Source organism: Rutilus rutilus (genome assembly GCF_951802725.1).
Source record: "Rutilus rutilus genome assembly, chromosome: 20".
NCBI classification, from domain to species: Eukaryota; Metazoa; Chordata; class Actinopteri; order Cypriniformes; family Leuciscidae; genus Rutilus; species Rutilus rutilus.
In genome coordinates this window covers 655,001-672,500 of record NC_140225.1, presented here as the reverse complement: position 1 = coordinate 672,500, position 17,500 = coordinate 655,001, and the positions used below count along the sequence as shown (strand labels likewise).

Below are 17,500 nucleotides of genomic sequence, written 5' to 3'. Positions count from 1 at the left end.
CCTAGGAGCAGGACCTAGGAGCAGGACCTAGGAGCAGGAGCTAGGAGCAGGACCGGAGCAGGACCTAGGAGCAGGACCTAGGAGCAGGACCTAGGAGCAGGACCTAGGAGCAGGACCTAGGAGCAGGACCTGGGAGCAGGACCTAGGAGCAGGACCTAGGAGCAGGACCTAGGAGCAGGACCTGGGAGCAGGACCTAGGAGCAGGACCTAGGAGCAGGACCCCTAGGAGCAGGACCTAGGAGCAGGACCTAGGAGCAGGACCTAGGAGCAGGAGCTAGGAGCAGGACCGGAGAGCAGGACCTGGGAGCAGGACCGGAGCAGGACCTGGGAGCAGGAGCTAGGAGCAGGACCTAGGAGCAGGACCTGGGAGCAGGACCTAGGAGCAGGACCTAGGAGCAGGACCTGGGAGCAGGACCTGGGAGCAGGACCTAGGAGCAGGACCTAGGAGCAGGACCTGGGAGCAGGACCTAGGAGCAGGACCTAGGAGCAGGACCTAGGAGCAGGACCTGGGAGCAGGACCTAGGAGCAGGACCTAGGAGCAGGACCTAGGAGCAGGACCCCTAGGAGCAGGACCTAGGAGCAGGACCTAGGAGCAGGACCTAGGAGCAGGAGCTAGGAGCAGGACCGGAGAGCAGGACCTGGGAGCAGGACCTAGGAGCAGGACCTAGGAGCAGGACCTAGGAGCAGGACCTAGGAGCAGGACCTGGGAGCAGGACCTAGGAGCAGGACCTAGGAGCAGGACCTAGGAGCAGGACCTGGGAGCAGGACCTAGGAGCAGGACCTAGGAGCAGGACCTAGGAGCAGGACCCCTAGGAGCAGGACCTAGGAGCAGGACCTAGGAGCAGGACCTAGGAGCAGGAGCTAGGAGCAGGACCGGAGAGCAGGACCTGGGAGCAGGACCGGAGCAGGACCTGGGAGCAGGAGCTAGGAGCAGGACCTAGGAGCAGGACCTAGGAGCAGGACCGGAGCAGGACCTAGGAGCAGGACCGGAGCACACAACGTTTGTCATTTTTATTGGTGCAAAACGACTAACGTTTCGACGCCCATGCGTTTGACTCTGAAGAAGACTAGCTAGACCTTGGGTTTCCTCTTTTGATCTCTAAAATAATGTAAACTTAAATACATATGAGTTTTTTCTCTGCGTCACTGTAATGAAAATGAGTTTTTGTGTGTCAATGAAATTATAAACATTTAAATGTTATGAAAAGATGCTCTTAAAACAGATCATGTACTATAACTTCTCATATCTTATGAATATATCTGTAGTTTTCCTGACATTCACGTGCGTTGAGGAGTGTTGAGTCATCAGGAACCGAATCCGTAAACTCAGCGGAATGAAAACCACAGAACTGGGTTTACAGCAAACAGATGATGATGAAGATGATGAAGATAAAGATGATGAAGATGATGATAATAATGATGATGATGACGGCATGGAGGAATTATTTCATGACCAGCGAAACCACTGAAGACACTCATGAAAGTGTCGCTCTGAGTCAGTGTGAGTTTCTGGAGGATCTTCTTCATCCCGTACTCGAGCAGAGAGTAGCTAGAGCCAGTGCTGAAGTTTAACACACTTTAATAACACACTCTTACAAGAGAAGAACAGCTTCAGTGTTCATATACAGAAGCTTCGTGGCATGAAGGGTTCTTTAAAACTGAGTCAAGAACCCTGGAGTTCTAGAGAGGAAAAGTGATAAACCCAGTGTGTGTTTGAGCTGTTTTAGGGGGCGAGGGAAGTATGTGTGTGTGTGTGTGTGTGTGTGTGTGAGTAAAGTTTGAGGTCAGTAAGGTTTTTATGTCAAATAAATGAATACTTCTATTCAGCAGAGATGCATCAAAACTGACATTTATAATGTTACAAAAGATTCTGTTTCAAATAAATGCTGTTCTTTTGAACTCAATATTCATCAAAGAATCCTGAAAAATAAAATGTTTCACAGTTTCCACAAAAATATGAACATTGATAATAATCATAAATGTTTCTTGATCATCAAATCCTCATATTAGAGTGATTTGTGAAGGATCATGTGACACTGAAGACTGGAGTAATGATGCTGAAAATTCAGCTTTGATCACAGGAATAAATTACACTTTACTGTATATTCACATAGAAAACATTTTACATAATAATAATATTTCCTGTTTTTACTGTATTTTTGATATAGTAAAAACTGTATTCTGTCATTTTTACATTGTCTTCCAAAACTTTGAAGCAGTCTGCATTCCTTTGGGTTAGTCATCAGGTGTGTGTGTGTGTGTGTGTGTGTGTGTGTATAGTATGTGTGTATGAGTGTGAGTGTATATATGAGTGTTTGTGTGTTTATGAGTGTGTGAATGTGTGTATGAGTATGTGCATGAGTGTGAGTGTGTGTGTGAGTGTATATGAGTGAATGTGTGTGTGTGTATGAGTGAGAGTGTGTGTATATGAGAATGTGTTTGAGTGTGTGCATGTGTATATATGTGTGTGTATATGAGTGAGAGAGTGTGTGTGTGTGTATATGTGTGTGTAGTATGTTTGAGTGTGTATGTGTGTGTTTATGAGTGAGAGAGTGTGTGTAGTATGTTTGAGTGTGTGTGTATGTGTGTTTATGAGTGAGAGAGTGTGTATATGTGTGTGTAGTATGTTTGAGTGTGTGTGTATATATATATATATATGTGTGTGTGTGTATATGAGTGAGAGAGTGTGTGTGTATATATATATATGCGTGTGTGTGTGTGTGTGTGTGTGTGTGTGTGTTGAACTTACAGACAGGAAGAGTAAGCGGCTCTGAGAGTTCAGGAGTTCCTCTGATAAGGACGATTGCATGTCGCTCTGATTACACAATCACAGCAGCTTTACTAGTAGATCAGTCTAAACACGTCTCAGAGAGTGAGCCTGCCACTGCTGCCAGTGACATGAACGGTGGAGCGGCCAATCAAACATGAGACTCAAGTTCTTCAGTGTAGACTGAAGGTGTGTGTCTAAAGTTTCCGTCTCTTCAGTCAGAACATCATATAAACATCTCGTTCGGGCCTCAAACACACACACACACACACAGATCCTGAGCCGCTGCGGCTGTAAACACACATTCACATTTAACACACACTTTGTTTAGGCAACAGTGATGAAAACTGAGTCTGATAGTAAAGAGCAGACGACTAAATGTTCATGTTAGTTCAGAAGTTCTTGATCTTGAAACATGTTGTAGTAAATGTTGAAATGAACATTAACTGAGATTAATAAAGGCTGTGGAAGTTTTATTTATGGTTAGTTCATGTTAGGCAACTAATGTTAATGAAACCTTATTGTAAAGGATTGCAGAAATACACTTGTGTGAACTTCAGTATTAAAGCACCGACAACAGAGGAGATTCCTGTCCCGTTCCCAGTCTTCATCTCCGTCTCTCAGAGGGAATTAATCGCATTAAATGTTGTGTCACAAACACCCTATTTTGGTTAAAGATTAAAAAAAGCCCGTTCTGTTTACTGTATTTGATGAGGATAAAATAGAAATCTGCAAAAATATAACGTGTACTTTAAAGGTCCATTGACCCCAAGAAGGAGAAATATAAAGATAACAATAACTATATTAGCGTCCACACTGTTTATGATGTATATATGTATTATGTATATCCTTCTGTTTATTTGAAGCGCTGCAGTTTGTCGTCTGTCACTTTAAATGCTCTTCACTTTACTTTACTTTTACAGGGACAACGCATAATTAAGAGTAATTACACCAAATGCTCCTAAAGCAGGATGGATTCTGATGTCGTTATAGTTGTGGTTCCTTTACTATTCTTTTACATTCAGAATGATTTTTCAAACTATATCTTTATCATCCTTTGTGTGAACTATCTAGAAATAAAACTGTAATAAGGAAAAAGTACCATTTACTCGTCAGTTCACTGAAATCAAAGTCTCGTTTTCCAGCACTAATATCTAAATATTCTTAAACAAAGATACATTTACTGGAGAAGAAGCAAAATAACTCAAGATATAAGTCTTGTTTTATGAAAATTAAGCGAGTTTAGTCTTAAAACAAGAACAAATCTGTCAGTGGAGTCAGAAAAATAAATGTAATTTACAGGGAAAACAAGATTATCTTTCTGACTCCACTGACAGATTTGTTCTTGTTTTAAGACTAAACTCGCTTAATTTTCATAAAACAAGACTTAAATCTTGAGTTAATTTGCTTCTTCTCCAGTAAATGTATCTTGATTTGAGGATGTTTCGATTTTTGTGCTGGAAAACGAGACGGAAACACTGAGGAAGAACATCATCTTTTGCACTCGACTCATGCCCAATAGTGTTTTGAAACTAAACCATTTCTCCGTGTCCACGTGCAAAAGAACATTGCAGAAAGGACTTTGCTTTAATATTTTATTCTATTTACAGCACAATATAAACCTGGAGCAGATATAAAGCACTCGACGCCTGCAGAGAGTCCAGAATGGTGAGGAAGAACGCACCAAAACCTGCGAGATCCTGAGCGTGAGCTTCAGACGCTCGAGTCCCACGTCTCGGCAGACACACGGACATCCACACTCATCCAGCAAACACATGAGGAAACACGCGGCTTTTTATGCTTTAATGAAAGAGACGGTGCATAGGAGCGTACAGTTCTGTCCATATCTCCAGTGGAACAATTCATGAGGAGGAAAGCAACGGTGTCTAACGTAAACCAGGCTAAACGCGATAATACAGTGTACACAACTTCCTGAAAGCGTCCTTTAATTCATGAAAATTAAAATCACTTCAAAAGCGATGGGTTGGCTCCTCCGAGAGTCTGCGAACGACCAGTTCACAGCAGGCCACCAAGGTATGGATAAAGTGCTTCTCTTAACGTGACATTAAATAATTAAAGCAAAAGAAAACATCACATAATCAGAGCGAAATAAGAAAATGGAGGACAGGAGATATATTCCTTCAAGAGGACAGAAAACTAGAGAGAGAGAGAGAGATAGAGACTGTGAAGCGACGGACAAACTGACATACTGCATGGTGTAAGACCTACATGATGCAAAAGGGAATTTCACATTTTCATAATCTGAAGAAACAGACACAGTAAGACTTGTCGTTTAGTATCATAACACGGATATCTGTCGGTCCGTTGCGTTCGGCGTCCTATGAGGACAGTCATAAGAAACAGCAGCAGTGTGATCTTACAGGATTATTTCGAGGCCAGTCACCGGTCGAGTGTTTTTTTTGTGTGAATAAATACATTCGGATTTAGTGTCAAGCTACTTGTTCTAATATAATGTACGTCCTAAAAAACAAACAAAGGAAAGATGGAGAGACTAACGAAGAGGAGATGGGGGAATTGTTCGCTCCGAGATGTTCCCACGTTCTCCTCGTGGCCCCTCAAACTCAGTCCGCTCTTCACAAGGCAGACATTTTCTTCCAACAGTCGCGTGTGTGTGGGAGGAAAAAAGCACCTTCCCTCATGGTATCCGTGGCTAATGAAGGCGCTCTCCGTGCTGGGAGGATCCCACATACTGGGAGCGCCTGCAGACCCCTGAATAACAGCCAGTCCACTGCCGTCCTCGTCCTCTACAGAGAGAAAACACACATGAGCAGACTGAACTAAACCCTGAGGGCTTCAGAAAGATACAGTGTTGACAAAAAAGTATGCAATAAATTAAAACACAACATTAGTGTGCACTGCTGATTAGAGTATCCCGATAACAAGCTCACATCAAACCACTGAGAGGATGTTCTACGTAAACGGCTTACAATGTATTTACTGTGAATGATGATGCATAAAAAAAGCATAAATGCATGCATAAAGCATTCATAAAAATCCATAAATTATGCATAAAATGCATTAATAAAAATACATGCACTAAAATGCATGATGCATACGACGCATGCATAAAATCCATAAATTATGCATAAAATGCATGCATAAAAATATATAAATGCATAAAAATGCATGCACAAAAATGCATAAATGCATGCATATATATTGCATAAAAATATATAAATGATGCATAAAAATGCATAAACAATTCATAAATGATGCAAAGAAATGCATACATGATGCATAAAAAAATGCATGCAAAAAATGCCTAAATGCATAAAGATGCAAAAAATAAATAAATCATGCATATTTTTCCTTTTTTTCTATAGCGTTTTATATAATACAGATTGTTTCAAAGCAGATTCACAGTAATAAACAGGAAAAATAACAATGCAATAATGCAAACTTCATCAAATAAGACAAATTAAAAATAAAATGCTTCACTGAAGTTTGCACCCACAGGCATGTAGTCATGCAAAGCACAGTCTAGATGTGTCTAAATATGGCTGAAGGGAAATTCAGGATTCCAAACACTGGCAGTGGGAGCGGCTTGTGAACTTGAGCTAATATTGAACCGAGACAGCATCTGATCTCAATAAACATGAAGTGACCGAGCAATCTCCAGAGAAACTGAGGCCATGGGACTAAACCGGGAAGTTAAAGACGATTCTATGATCAATAAATCACAAATTAAGTATGTTAATTTATGTAAATTTATGTAGACTCTAATAAGATGTTTGGAGATCATTGCTTCATTAAATTTAAATGAAATGTGCACCTAAAAGAAAAAAAGATGTCATGTACCCACCTTCATGTCATTCCAAACCGTATGACTGACTTTCTTCTGTGGAACACAAAAGGAGAAGTTTAGCCGTATGTTCACGCTGCTCTTTAAAACTAAAGCAGACCGGGAAAGGTTTTACAGCGCCGATCAAAGTACAATAAAAATATCTCAAGACTCAAGTCAAACCATACGATAGTGCTTTCTGTCGGCTTATTGTAGTGCGCATGTGTGATCTGTGACAGGAACGCATTCTTACTGTGGATTTAAGCGCATCCAGACAGCGTTTTGCATATCGCAAACTCAGATTTTTTTTATCCCAAACATGTACGCAAATGTCCTCTTATAAGAAGTGGTACAGTAAATCCTGCATCTGTAACTGCAGGAGAGGATAATATGAGCCGCTGACGACATCTTCGGTTTTTAACGCTTTATTTAACATCACAATCCACATAACAAATGAAATACTCAGAGTCAGATACAAATTATTACATTTTGACGTCACTACCGGGAAATAACCGGATTCATTAATAAAGTCTTGTAAACACGGTTTACTTACGTTGTCGAGTTATCGCTTTGCATGTAAACCTGGATAACAGGTTATTTCACTAAGCTGATATGTGTGAGTTACCAGCGCAGTGCATGTTTGTGCAGCAAAACGTTTACCTTTGTGTTCCACAGAAAAAGAAGTCGTCACTCAGACTTAGAAAGACAAAAAATTGTGGCTTCATTTTTTTTTTTACACATACAAGGGAAACACTGCGTACCTGATGAGGCGAATACATGGTAAACAAATGCAGACAGAAAAAATGCACAGTAAAAAAGGATCCCTAAAGAAACTAATATAAAGCCTCGGGGGAGATCTGATTCAGGGGGCTGACTGAGATTGGCACAAGTTTTTGAAACGGTTTGACTTAGAGTCAAAGGTACAGAGTCAAACTACACTGTAAAAATGTAGCTGCAATTAACTTAAAATTTGTTGAGATAACTTAAATATCCAACTAAACTTAATATTTTAAGTCAAGCACAAACAAGTACTTTAAGTTGAAACAACAAATTACTTCTTATTCTAATGTTGAATTTTAAGTTGTGATAAATAATCACAGCAATAATTTTTTACAGTGTACTGGAGACGCTCGAGTTGGTGAGCGTTGGTTCAGAGATTCATGCAACTCAGGTTAAAGAGCACAAAGACATTTGCTTCTGCAGAGAAATATCGCAGACATTGGAGAAGGATGGGAAACTCTCTAGCACCGGTGTTTGTGCACACTATCACGTGTCAAAACTGAAGTATGCCCAGACAGCAACATAGTGTCGGCCCAGATCCGGCCCACATCCGGCCCGCGTGGAATCCACATGATGTGGGCCGGATCTGGGCCGACACTATGTTGCTGTGCTTTGGGCTTAAAGGAGAAGTTCACTTTTAAAAAAACTTTTGCTGATAATTTACTCACCCCCATGTCATCCAAGATGTCCATGTCTTTCTTTCTTCAGTCGAAAAGAAATTAAGGTTTTTGTTGAAAACATTCCAGGATTTTTCCCCATATTATGGATTCCAATGGGACCCAAACGGTTCAAGGTCCAAATGACAGTTTCAGTGCAGCTGCAAAGGGCTTTAAACGGTACCAGACGATGAATAAGGGTCTTATCTAGCGAAACGATCGGTCATTTCAAAAATAAATAAAAAAGTTTAAGTTTTATAAGCACAAATGTTCGCCTTGCTCTGTTCTGTGATGCGCGTTCGTGACGTCACGTAATACGCAATCACGTTGAAAAGGTCAAGTTTGATGTGTTTACAAATGTGCGGGAGGAGGACCATATACATTTTAAAATGTATTTGTGTCAGTTTAACGTTTAAAATGCCCATTCGTGTGCGTATCCTAGGTGCTTTAATATTAAAAAGCCAAAAAGAACATTTTTCAAGCGTGACCTTTTCAACGTGATTGCGTATTACGTGACGTCACGAACGCGCATCACAGAACAGAGCAAGGCGAACATTTGTGCTTATAAAACTTAAACTTTTTTATTTATTTTTGAAATGACCGATCGTTTCGCTAGATAAGACCCTTATTCATCGTCTGGTACCGTTTAAAGCCCTTTGCAGCTGCACTGAAACTGTCATTTGGACCTTGAACCGTTTGGGTCCCATTGGAATCCATAATATGGGGAAAAATCCTGGAATGTTTTCATCAAAAACCTTAATTTCTTTTCGACTGAAGAAAGAAAGACATGGACATCTTGGATGACATGGGGGTGAGTAAATTATCAGCAAAAGTTTTTTTAAAAGTGAACTTCTCCTTTAAAGGATTAGTTCACTTCAGAATTGAAATTTCCTGATAATTTCATCTTCCCCACGTCATCCAAGATGTTCATGTCTTTCTTTCTTCAGTTGAAAAGAAATGAAGGTTTTGAGGAAAACATTCCAGGATTTTTCTCCATATAGAGACTTCAACGGGTTGAAGGTCCAGATGTGAGTTTCAGTGCAGCTTCAAAGTCTCGACACGATCCAGCCGAGGAATAAGAGTCTTATCTAGACAAACCAGCAGACATTTTATAACAAAATAAACATTTAGATACTTTTTAACCACAAATGCTTGTCTTGCACTAGCTGTGATGAGACACACATTACGTAATCAGGTTGGAAAGGTGGGAAATGCAGGATAGTGCGAAAAACTCCATCTCATTTTCTCCTCCAACTTCAAAATCGTCTGACATTGTTGTTTTAACTTATTTTGTATTTTTTGTAAATGCTGTTTGACTTAGTCTTTGCATGCTTGACCTTCAATGTGATTACGTAATGTGTGTCGCATCATCTAGTGTAAGACCAGCATTAGTGGTTAAAAACTAAAAAGTATATAAATGTTTATTTGTTTTATAAAATGTCCGCTGGTTTGTCTAGATGAGACTCTTATTCCTCGGCTGGATCATGTCGAGACTTTGAAGCTGCACTGAAACTCACATTTGGACCTTCAACCCATTGGACCCCATTGAAGTCTCTATCTCTATCTTTTTTCCAGGGAAAAAAAACCTGGAATGTTTTCGACTGAAGAAAGAAAGACATGAACATCTCGGATGACGTGGGGGTGGGGGTGGGGGTGAGTAAATGATCAGGAAATTTTAATTCTGAAGTGAACTACTCCTTTAAAGGGATCATTTACCCAAAAATGAAAATTCTCTCATCAATATCTAACCCTCATGTCGTTCCAAACCCATAAGACTTTCTTTCATCAACACAACTGGATTTATCTAAGGATCTCTTTATGAATGTAGAGCTTTGGGTGAATAGAGGGACAGAAATCTCTCAGATTTCATTAAAAATATCTTCATTTGTGTTCCGAAGATGAACGAAAGTCTTACGGGGATGGAAAGACATGAGGGTGAGTAATTGATGAAAGAATTTTCTTTTATGGGTGAACGATCCCTTCAAGAGTGCAATGACGGGCAAAGAAAGACTCACCTAAGTTTCGCAGTGAGACAGTAGAGATGTGATTTCGGCGCTCATGTGTCCCACCGCCTTGGCGGCCTCCATGATGGCGCGACGGTACATCCCTTTCTTTTTGCGGTTGAAGCGTAACCTGAAGAATTCGCGGAACGGCGACAGTTTGGCAACCGAGAGTTGGGAGGTGGTGGGAGAACCGAACCAGGACACTTTAGCTTCAGGCCAAGGAGCATCAACCTCTCCTTCTTCTCTACGAGAACCGCTAATACTGAGTATCCGAGCAGGCCACCACGGGAATCCGTGAATCTTTCCCCAAACAACATCACCTACTGTCACGGCGTGACCTTCTTCGGTCACGCACTTAGTCATGCTGCGAGTGTGCAGTCGCACGGTTAGAGGCGGAACAGTCTTGCTTTCCCCTTGAGAAGACGACGATACGGAGATGTCGTCGCCCGGAGCGAGATCGCAGAGTTCTGGCGACGTCCCATCCGAGCTGAACGACTTGGACTCGTCTAGACTGTCGCTACTGCACACGGAGAGGCTCGAAGAATCCGCTTTCCTCTTCCGGAAGTTAATGAGTAAAGTCAGGTCGCTGTGTCGATCGACCTCCTCGCCGGACCAAAGTTCAAGCGAGTTTTTCTCGGCACCATCCTCGGATTGAGAGTTGGGAACTCTTGGACTTCTTCTCCGGGAACCGCCGACAAGTTCTGCCTCGTACACGGACACTTGCTCTCCTCCGTCGGACCGGGATCTCAAGCGGATCTTGGGCGACGGGGACTCCGGACTTGCCAACTTTGGCAGCTTGAGTTTGGGAATGGAAATGGTAAGACCCGTTCGGATGGCGTCCATTTGCGGTTGCACAACTTTCTGGGTTTCCTTGGAGCCGTCTCTTTGTCCATGCCCGTTCTGCAATAACTGCTTCGGACAGAAGGGTTTAACAGAACCGTGAACTCTCGAGGGGATCTTCATTACTTCGCCTTTTCCTTGAGGAGTGCTATAGGAGATCTTAATCACAGGACTGTGGGGAATGATGTCCCCTACCGGAAACTTCTCGTCGTCTTTCTTGTCCTTCCGAAAGCGTTTGCTGTCAAAGACCATTGAGTCCTCTCTTCTCTTCGACTCTTTGTTGTTGTCCCCGTCGTCCTTTCTCTTGGCCGGAGTTGCTTTAGTGTCCTCGTCTTCTTGGGGCGCATTTTCTTTTCTAGCCGTCTTGGGCGCCGTTGGTCCGTCTTTGCTGTCCTCGTCGCTGTTTAGTGTGTTTTTGCATTTCTCGCACAACACCTGTCGAGGTCTCAGTCGGATCGTGCTCATGGTCATCCTTCCAGGCTCTCGACTTCTTCTTTTCTTCCTCTTGATTGGACGAGGTGGTGGTTGAGGAACCCACTGGTTGTACGTGTGCCGGACCCAAACGGGTTGCGGGAAAGGAGCGCCCTCAAAGTACGGTGGGTACGTGGGCTGGCCCGGTTGTACCGGGACGGGTACGGGAGCAGGAGGAGCCATCGCTGGCTCCGTGTTCTCATCTTTTGGTCGCGGTGAAGGTGGACTAACGGGTTTAGAAGAAGCCTCTTCACTCGAGACTTCACAGTCCGGTCTCAATATGAGGCTCTCTTCTGATTTTCCAACAACGTCTGGAAGGCAAAACAGCCCAGTCCTATGGAAGAGAATGAAGAGGGAAACATAAGAGCCAAGCACTTTCACAGTAACAGAATCAGAGCAATGGAGGTTATTTATCCAGAAGTACCGCACTGTATGTCAGAATCACAATTTTTTTTTTGTTTAAAGGTGACCTATTATGCCCCTTTTCACAAGATGTAATATAAATCTACGGTGTCCCCAAAATGTGTCTGTGAAATTTCAGCTCAAAATTCCACCCAGATCATTTATTGTAGCTTGTCAAATTTGCCCCTTTTTGGGTGTGAGCAAAAATGCACCGATTTTGTGTGTGTCCCTTTAAAATGCAAATGAGCTGTTGCTCCGCCTACATTCAGAAGAGGGCGGAGCCTTTACAAGAGCTTCAGATACTCCGGCAATAACAGCCTCCAGCCTTACGGAGAGACTCAGGAAGAGTTTCACTTTTAGACATTTCTGAATGTTAGTGGAGACATTTATGTAGTTGTTGTGGAGTTACATTGACTCATATCATCGACTTGCATGTACCGTCACGTTTAACTTTTACACAAGTTGACAGTTCCCTGAGGTCTTTATTAGACAGCTGTGACATTTTTTGGTCAAATAGTGTTCAGTGCTCGTCTGTGCTCAACGACAGAACAGTTTGCATGCTTTGCTCGAACTTTTGCCATTGGGTTAGAACTGGTTACACTGTTGTCGCTTGCAAAACCAAATGGCGGCGCCACAGGTGGAAACGTGCAGATTAAGGGGCGGTAATATTATAATAAGGTCCCTTCCTAACCCTTCCTATGTCAGAATACATTTTTTGACATGCTTGCAGAAAAAAAGGCTTACCAAAACAAAGTAACTGGGAGGTCACTTTTCATGTTTTCTGGGTTGGTAGATGCACCCGATTATAGCACTTAAAGGGCACCTATTATGCAAAATTCACTTTTACATGGTGTTTGAACATAAATGTGTTGGCAGTGTGTGTACACAACCTCCCTACTATGATAAAAATCCACCCAGTGCTTTTTAAAAAAAATCCCCATTAATCATAAGCACTGTCTCAGAACAAGCCATTCTCAGATTCGGGGCAGTGAGGCGTACTTTTGCACAAGCCCCGCCCACGACTGTTGACTGACACTGCTGTATTAGCATAGCCCCGCCCTGAGTGAGCTGGACACAGTCCGCCATTGTTTCGACGCCAGAACAGCTGTAGACAAGAATGTCTTCTAAAGCGATTGAGGTGTTTTGTTGTTGGATGTAAGCGCTCTTCATTTACTCTCTTGTTGTTACTCAAGGATGGATCTGTACCAACCGTTATATTTGTTTACTGTTAGTTGTAACAAGTGTTTAGTGTAATTCGCTGTGTACGTTGATGATAATGAAGGGGAGAGTTTATGGATAAGACTTTAATGCGCACTTCTTCTATGGTGTTCATTAGCTCTTACAGTGATTTTCTGGAGTAAAACTAACGCTTCATCTTTTGTATGATGTACAATAAACTTCATTGAACTCATCAGTATATTGTTGGCCATCATTCGGGTGGGGTCCTCTACAGCAGGCTTGTATGACAAATACGTTATAACCGTAATTAAACTAAACTATACCTGTTCTTTCTTCATACAGCATATATTCTCCGACTCTAGGCATTATTGTCCGACTCCGGGTCGAAATGAACACCGCTACTGAGAGTTTCTGTTTTGATATCATCATTCCGTGAGATGAGATTTTCCTGACACTGAGCGCGAGCTCATGAGGCTCCGCCCCCTGTGCCGGCAGCAGTGGCTCATTTGCATTTAAAGGGATACACACTAAAACGGCATGTTTTTCTGAGCCCCAAAAAGTGACAATTTAAACATGCTGTAAAAAATGATCTGTTTGGTATTTTGGGCTAAAACTTCACATACACACTCTGAGGACATCAGAGACTTATCTTGTGAAAAGGGGCATAATAGGTGCACTTTAAACACGGAAAAACTTTTCATGATATGTCCCCTTTAAAACAGAGATCACGATCCCCACGATTGTGAATAGACAACTAAACATAACATGTAATTTACTAGAGATTCTAATAAAATGTTAATTGCTGCAATCTATTTAAAAAACATTAATTAAAAAAAATAATCAGGTGGAGTGAAGGATTTAATGACTCACTTATAAAGACTTCACTTGTTTCATTACTGGTGAATCAGCATTTTTGAACGAATCTCTAGAATTAATAATTCAACGACAATTACTTTAACTTAACTTGTAAAGATAATGTTTATTTTATTTAAAGTAAGAAGGGTGGTTTTTGCTTTTAGTGTACAATAATAATCCTGCAACGATGGTGCAGAAAAACCCACTTACATCATCATTAAATGTCCTTATATTTAACACTCTCTTATCACAATCCTGCAAAACATTTGAACGCTCATGAACTGAAACACATGATCAAGCATTTCTAATGGCAAGCTGACTCTTGACTGGAAAAACTAGTTGCAGTTCGTGCAACCAAACCACACCTATGTTTTCATAACCTTTAAAACAACACAGGTATAATATGATCCGTCAAAACCCTTAACGCTGCATTTATTCTTAGAAACTGTGATGCTTGGAATTTAAAAGTAGTGGGTTGAAATTCACAAAAACAGTCACATTTCAATAACACAAAATTTTTTTACTTTTAGGACAACCATTGTTATTCATATTGTGATAATAATTAAGCAAGACATGGAGATTTGCTTTACGTTGCAAACTAAAAAAATACTTTTATTTCAGATAATGTTTAGTTCAGTTTTTGGGTTTTAGTTTACAATAATAATCCTGCTATGATTGTGCAGAAAAAATACTTATATCAGCTTTAAATGTCCTTATTTTTAACACTCTTATCACAATTTTGCATAATTTTGCTCATGAACTGAAATACATGATTAAGCATTTCTAATGGCAAGCTGACTCTTGACTGGAAAAACTAGATAGTGAAGCAGACACATCGTGGAAAAACATCTCAGTAACAAAATAATACAATTTTAGGACAACCATTATTATTCGTATTGTGATAATATTGTGATAATTAAGCAAAACATGCAGATTTGCTTTACGTTGCATATTTGCACGTAGCGAAACAACTACTACATATAAATTCATGAGAAGTAGTGAGATGGACCCAGTGTTTCCAGTGATCGCACTGAGTCTTGAGGATAGCAGGAGTCTGTGAAAGATGCAGCCAGAGCAAAAGCGCTGTCAGAAACCACAGACAAAGAGACCAACGGGTCAGGCCGGATCCCCCCTCCACCTCACTGCACAAAAACAATCCCATAAACCACCGGGGACGCAGGGAGAGGGCCAAGAGATTTGGTTGTTTTCACACGCAGCCCTGAAATCTGATTGTGCCGGGATTATTAATTAAACCGTAGAAGGAAATCCTGTGGGTAACAGAGGCAGAGGCCCTCAGGAATAAACACCTATCATCTGAGATGTTTGATGAAAAATAAAACGCCCACCCCTAAAGCGACAATACCTACAGCGACTAGTGTCAGGATCCGGAGTATGGAACATTTCACTGCATAATACACACACACACACATACACATATATATATATATAGCTGGGATGATGAACGACTAGATGCTATTTAAACAGTTCAGGATGAAACACTAGCTGATTACGGTACATACTGCACACTATTATTGACATAGGCGAATGATTCTACGATAAACGCTTCAAACTGTAGTATACTAAAATAAAATAGTGTAGAAACTAGTGCTGTGCAACGATTAATCACATCTGAAACAAAAGTTTGTGTTTACATAACGTGTGTGTACTGTGTATAATTTTGTATATATAAATACACACACATGCATGTATATATTGTATTTATATTATATAGAAATAGAAACATTTTTCTTAAATATATACATGAATGTGTGTGTATTCATACATACAAAATTATACACAGCACACACACACGTATTATGTAAACACAAACTTGTATTAATCACGGTTAATCGTGGCACAGCACTAGTAGAAACTATTTTCGCTCAGAAATTGCTAGTAAAGTTCACACACAAATACATAAAAAACGTCAAGTAACGCATTGAATTAAACATGAAAGTCTGAAATTGTATTTTCTTCTAAAACGCACTCCGACCGTCTCTGTTTTAATCGTCTTCGCTTGTTTTAGAACGTAGCTCGTTTGGTTACATTACAATGAGATCTTACTGATTAACATTAGTTAATGCATTAACTAAACCATGAGAAGTATTTCTACAGCATTAAATAGCCTTTGTTAATGTTTATACTGTTCAGGTTCACAGTGCATTGACTAATGATACAACTTTTGATCTTAAAAATGCATTAGTAAATGTTGAAAGTAACATTAACTAAGATTAATATTAATAAAGTATTCTGCAAAACTGTAAAAACTACATCGAAAATAAAGGCCGTTGCAATTACTTTCAGTTCATTCGTCACACTGGACTCAAAGGTAAAGCGCAGTGCATTGTGGGACACCGTGTTCTGTGTAGTGTGCTCAGCAAGTGCACTAGATCATGATATTCTGATTATAGTGCCAAACGTCCAAGGACAGAGTGAATGAGTGATGATGATTCACTGGAAAACCTTCCCGGCCGGACGTGATTCATGATGACACACCAGAGCAAAGCAGAGAAGCAGCATTTGACCATTTCACCAAAAACACTGGCTTTTATTTCTCAGCCATAGATGAACCTTCCAGTGGCCAGATCTTAAAATAACCATGTGTTTCTATAGTGTGAAGAACATCTGAATAATCTAAAGAACATTTAGTGCATCAATGCTAATGATGAACGCTTTATTTTTAAGAGTTAACCGGTGAGGAAAAGCACATATAGTACAATAAAATGTATTCATATTTACAGTTTTTAGGTTAAACCCTGTAAAAAAACAATAGGCCTACATAGTTTACACCATAAGCTGTCTATTTAACCTTTGCAATAACTTGATTATTATAAACATTGAATTATCAATGTGAGTTATTGTGTTTCTGATGCTCCTCTATAAAGGAAAAGCGATGTAAGATTCGCATGCAATGTGTCTATTAATACCTCACAGTATCTGTGTGACAGGCGCAAATATCCACAATCACACGCACAATAATCCATCCATCCACACAGGAATATAATGTTCAGTGACATCAATGATTATTCCACATCAAACTGAAAATAACAACACCAATAACCAAAGCAGATTAAAAAGCAAAGGCCTCATGGTGAAAATCACATTAAAGTGTTACTTTAGTCAAATTCCCCCAGTATCAAATGAATAAACACAATATTTGACCTTTACACTGACTGTATATAACAATGCCATCTGACCCTTCATGAAGAATAATGATTATCAGGACTCAATTAAACAGATCCTGTGTCACAATTGTCGATGACAGCGATGAATGTGCATGAAAACATCAATCAATGTTTCATGTGATGAAATGATACAAAGAAACAGCTTGAGCTGCTACATGGCTAAAGCTGAATGAGCCACCATCATCATCTTCAGCTTCATCATCTGAGAGACACTAAATAAAAACACACAATCCGACACAAAAGAGCGATTTCTTCACATCTAGTGTGTGTGTAATGATGAAGATGATGATGGTTCTGCTCTTCTTCTCATTGTCTCTGCTCAAGGCCTGTGTTCTCCTGGCCTGCTCTTTAGGCCCGACATTATAAAGTGTGTGTTTTTCGCATGAAAACACAAAGAAAGGAGACTCACTTTCTGCTGCAGTCCAGTAAGATCCCGGTGTAGCTCTTCTCCCGGTAGACCAGCGTCACCACGAGCGTGTCGTTCACGATCTGTTCGACGGTCACCGGGATCCGGGAGCCGGCCCGCAGCTCCTCCGGCACGGCCTGCATGTTTCCTCGCT

At 40.8% G+C, this 17,500-nt stretch overlaps 1 protein-coding gene across 2 annotated transcripts in view; it reads right to left on the bottom strand.

Annotated features, from left to right (window-relative positions):
- Positions 1-4,556: 4,556 nt before the first annotated feature.
- Positions 4,557-17,500, bottom strand: part of pwwp2b (PWWP domain containing 2B) — a 13,203-nt gene continuing 259 nt past the window's right edge. The window contains exons 1-4 of one of the 2 annotated variants that reach the window (XM_084390770.1): positions 17,350-17,500; positions 10,021-11,653; positions 6,591-6,626; positions 4,557-5,532 (exon numbers count right to left, since the gene is read on the bottom strand). The exon at positions 17,350-17,500 is cut by the window's right edge and continues 241 nt beyond it. In XM_084390770.1, the coding sequence (XP_084246896.1) occupies positions 10,021-11,653; positions 17,350-17,489 (1,773 nt within the window). In that variant the 5' untranslated portion in view covers positions 17,490-17,500 and the 3' untranslated portion in view covers positions 4,557-5,532; positions 6,591-6,626. The remainder of the gene's footprint in view (positions 5,533-6,590; positions 6,627-10,020; positions 11,654-17,349) is intronic. The other variant, XM_084390771.1, reaches the window with a different exon arrangement.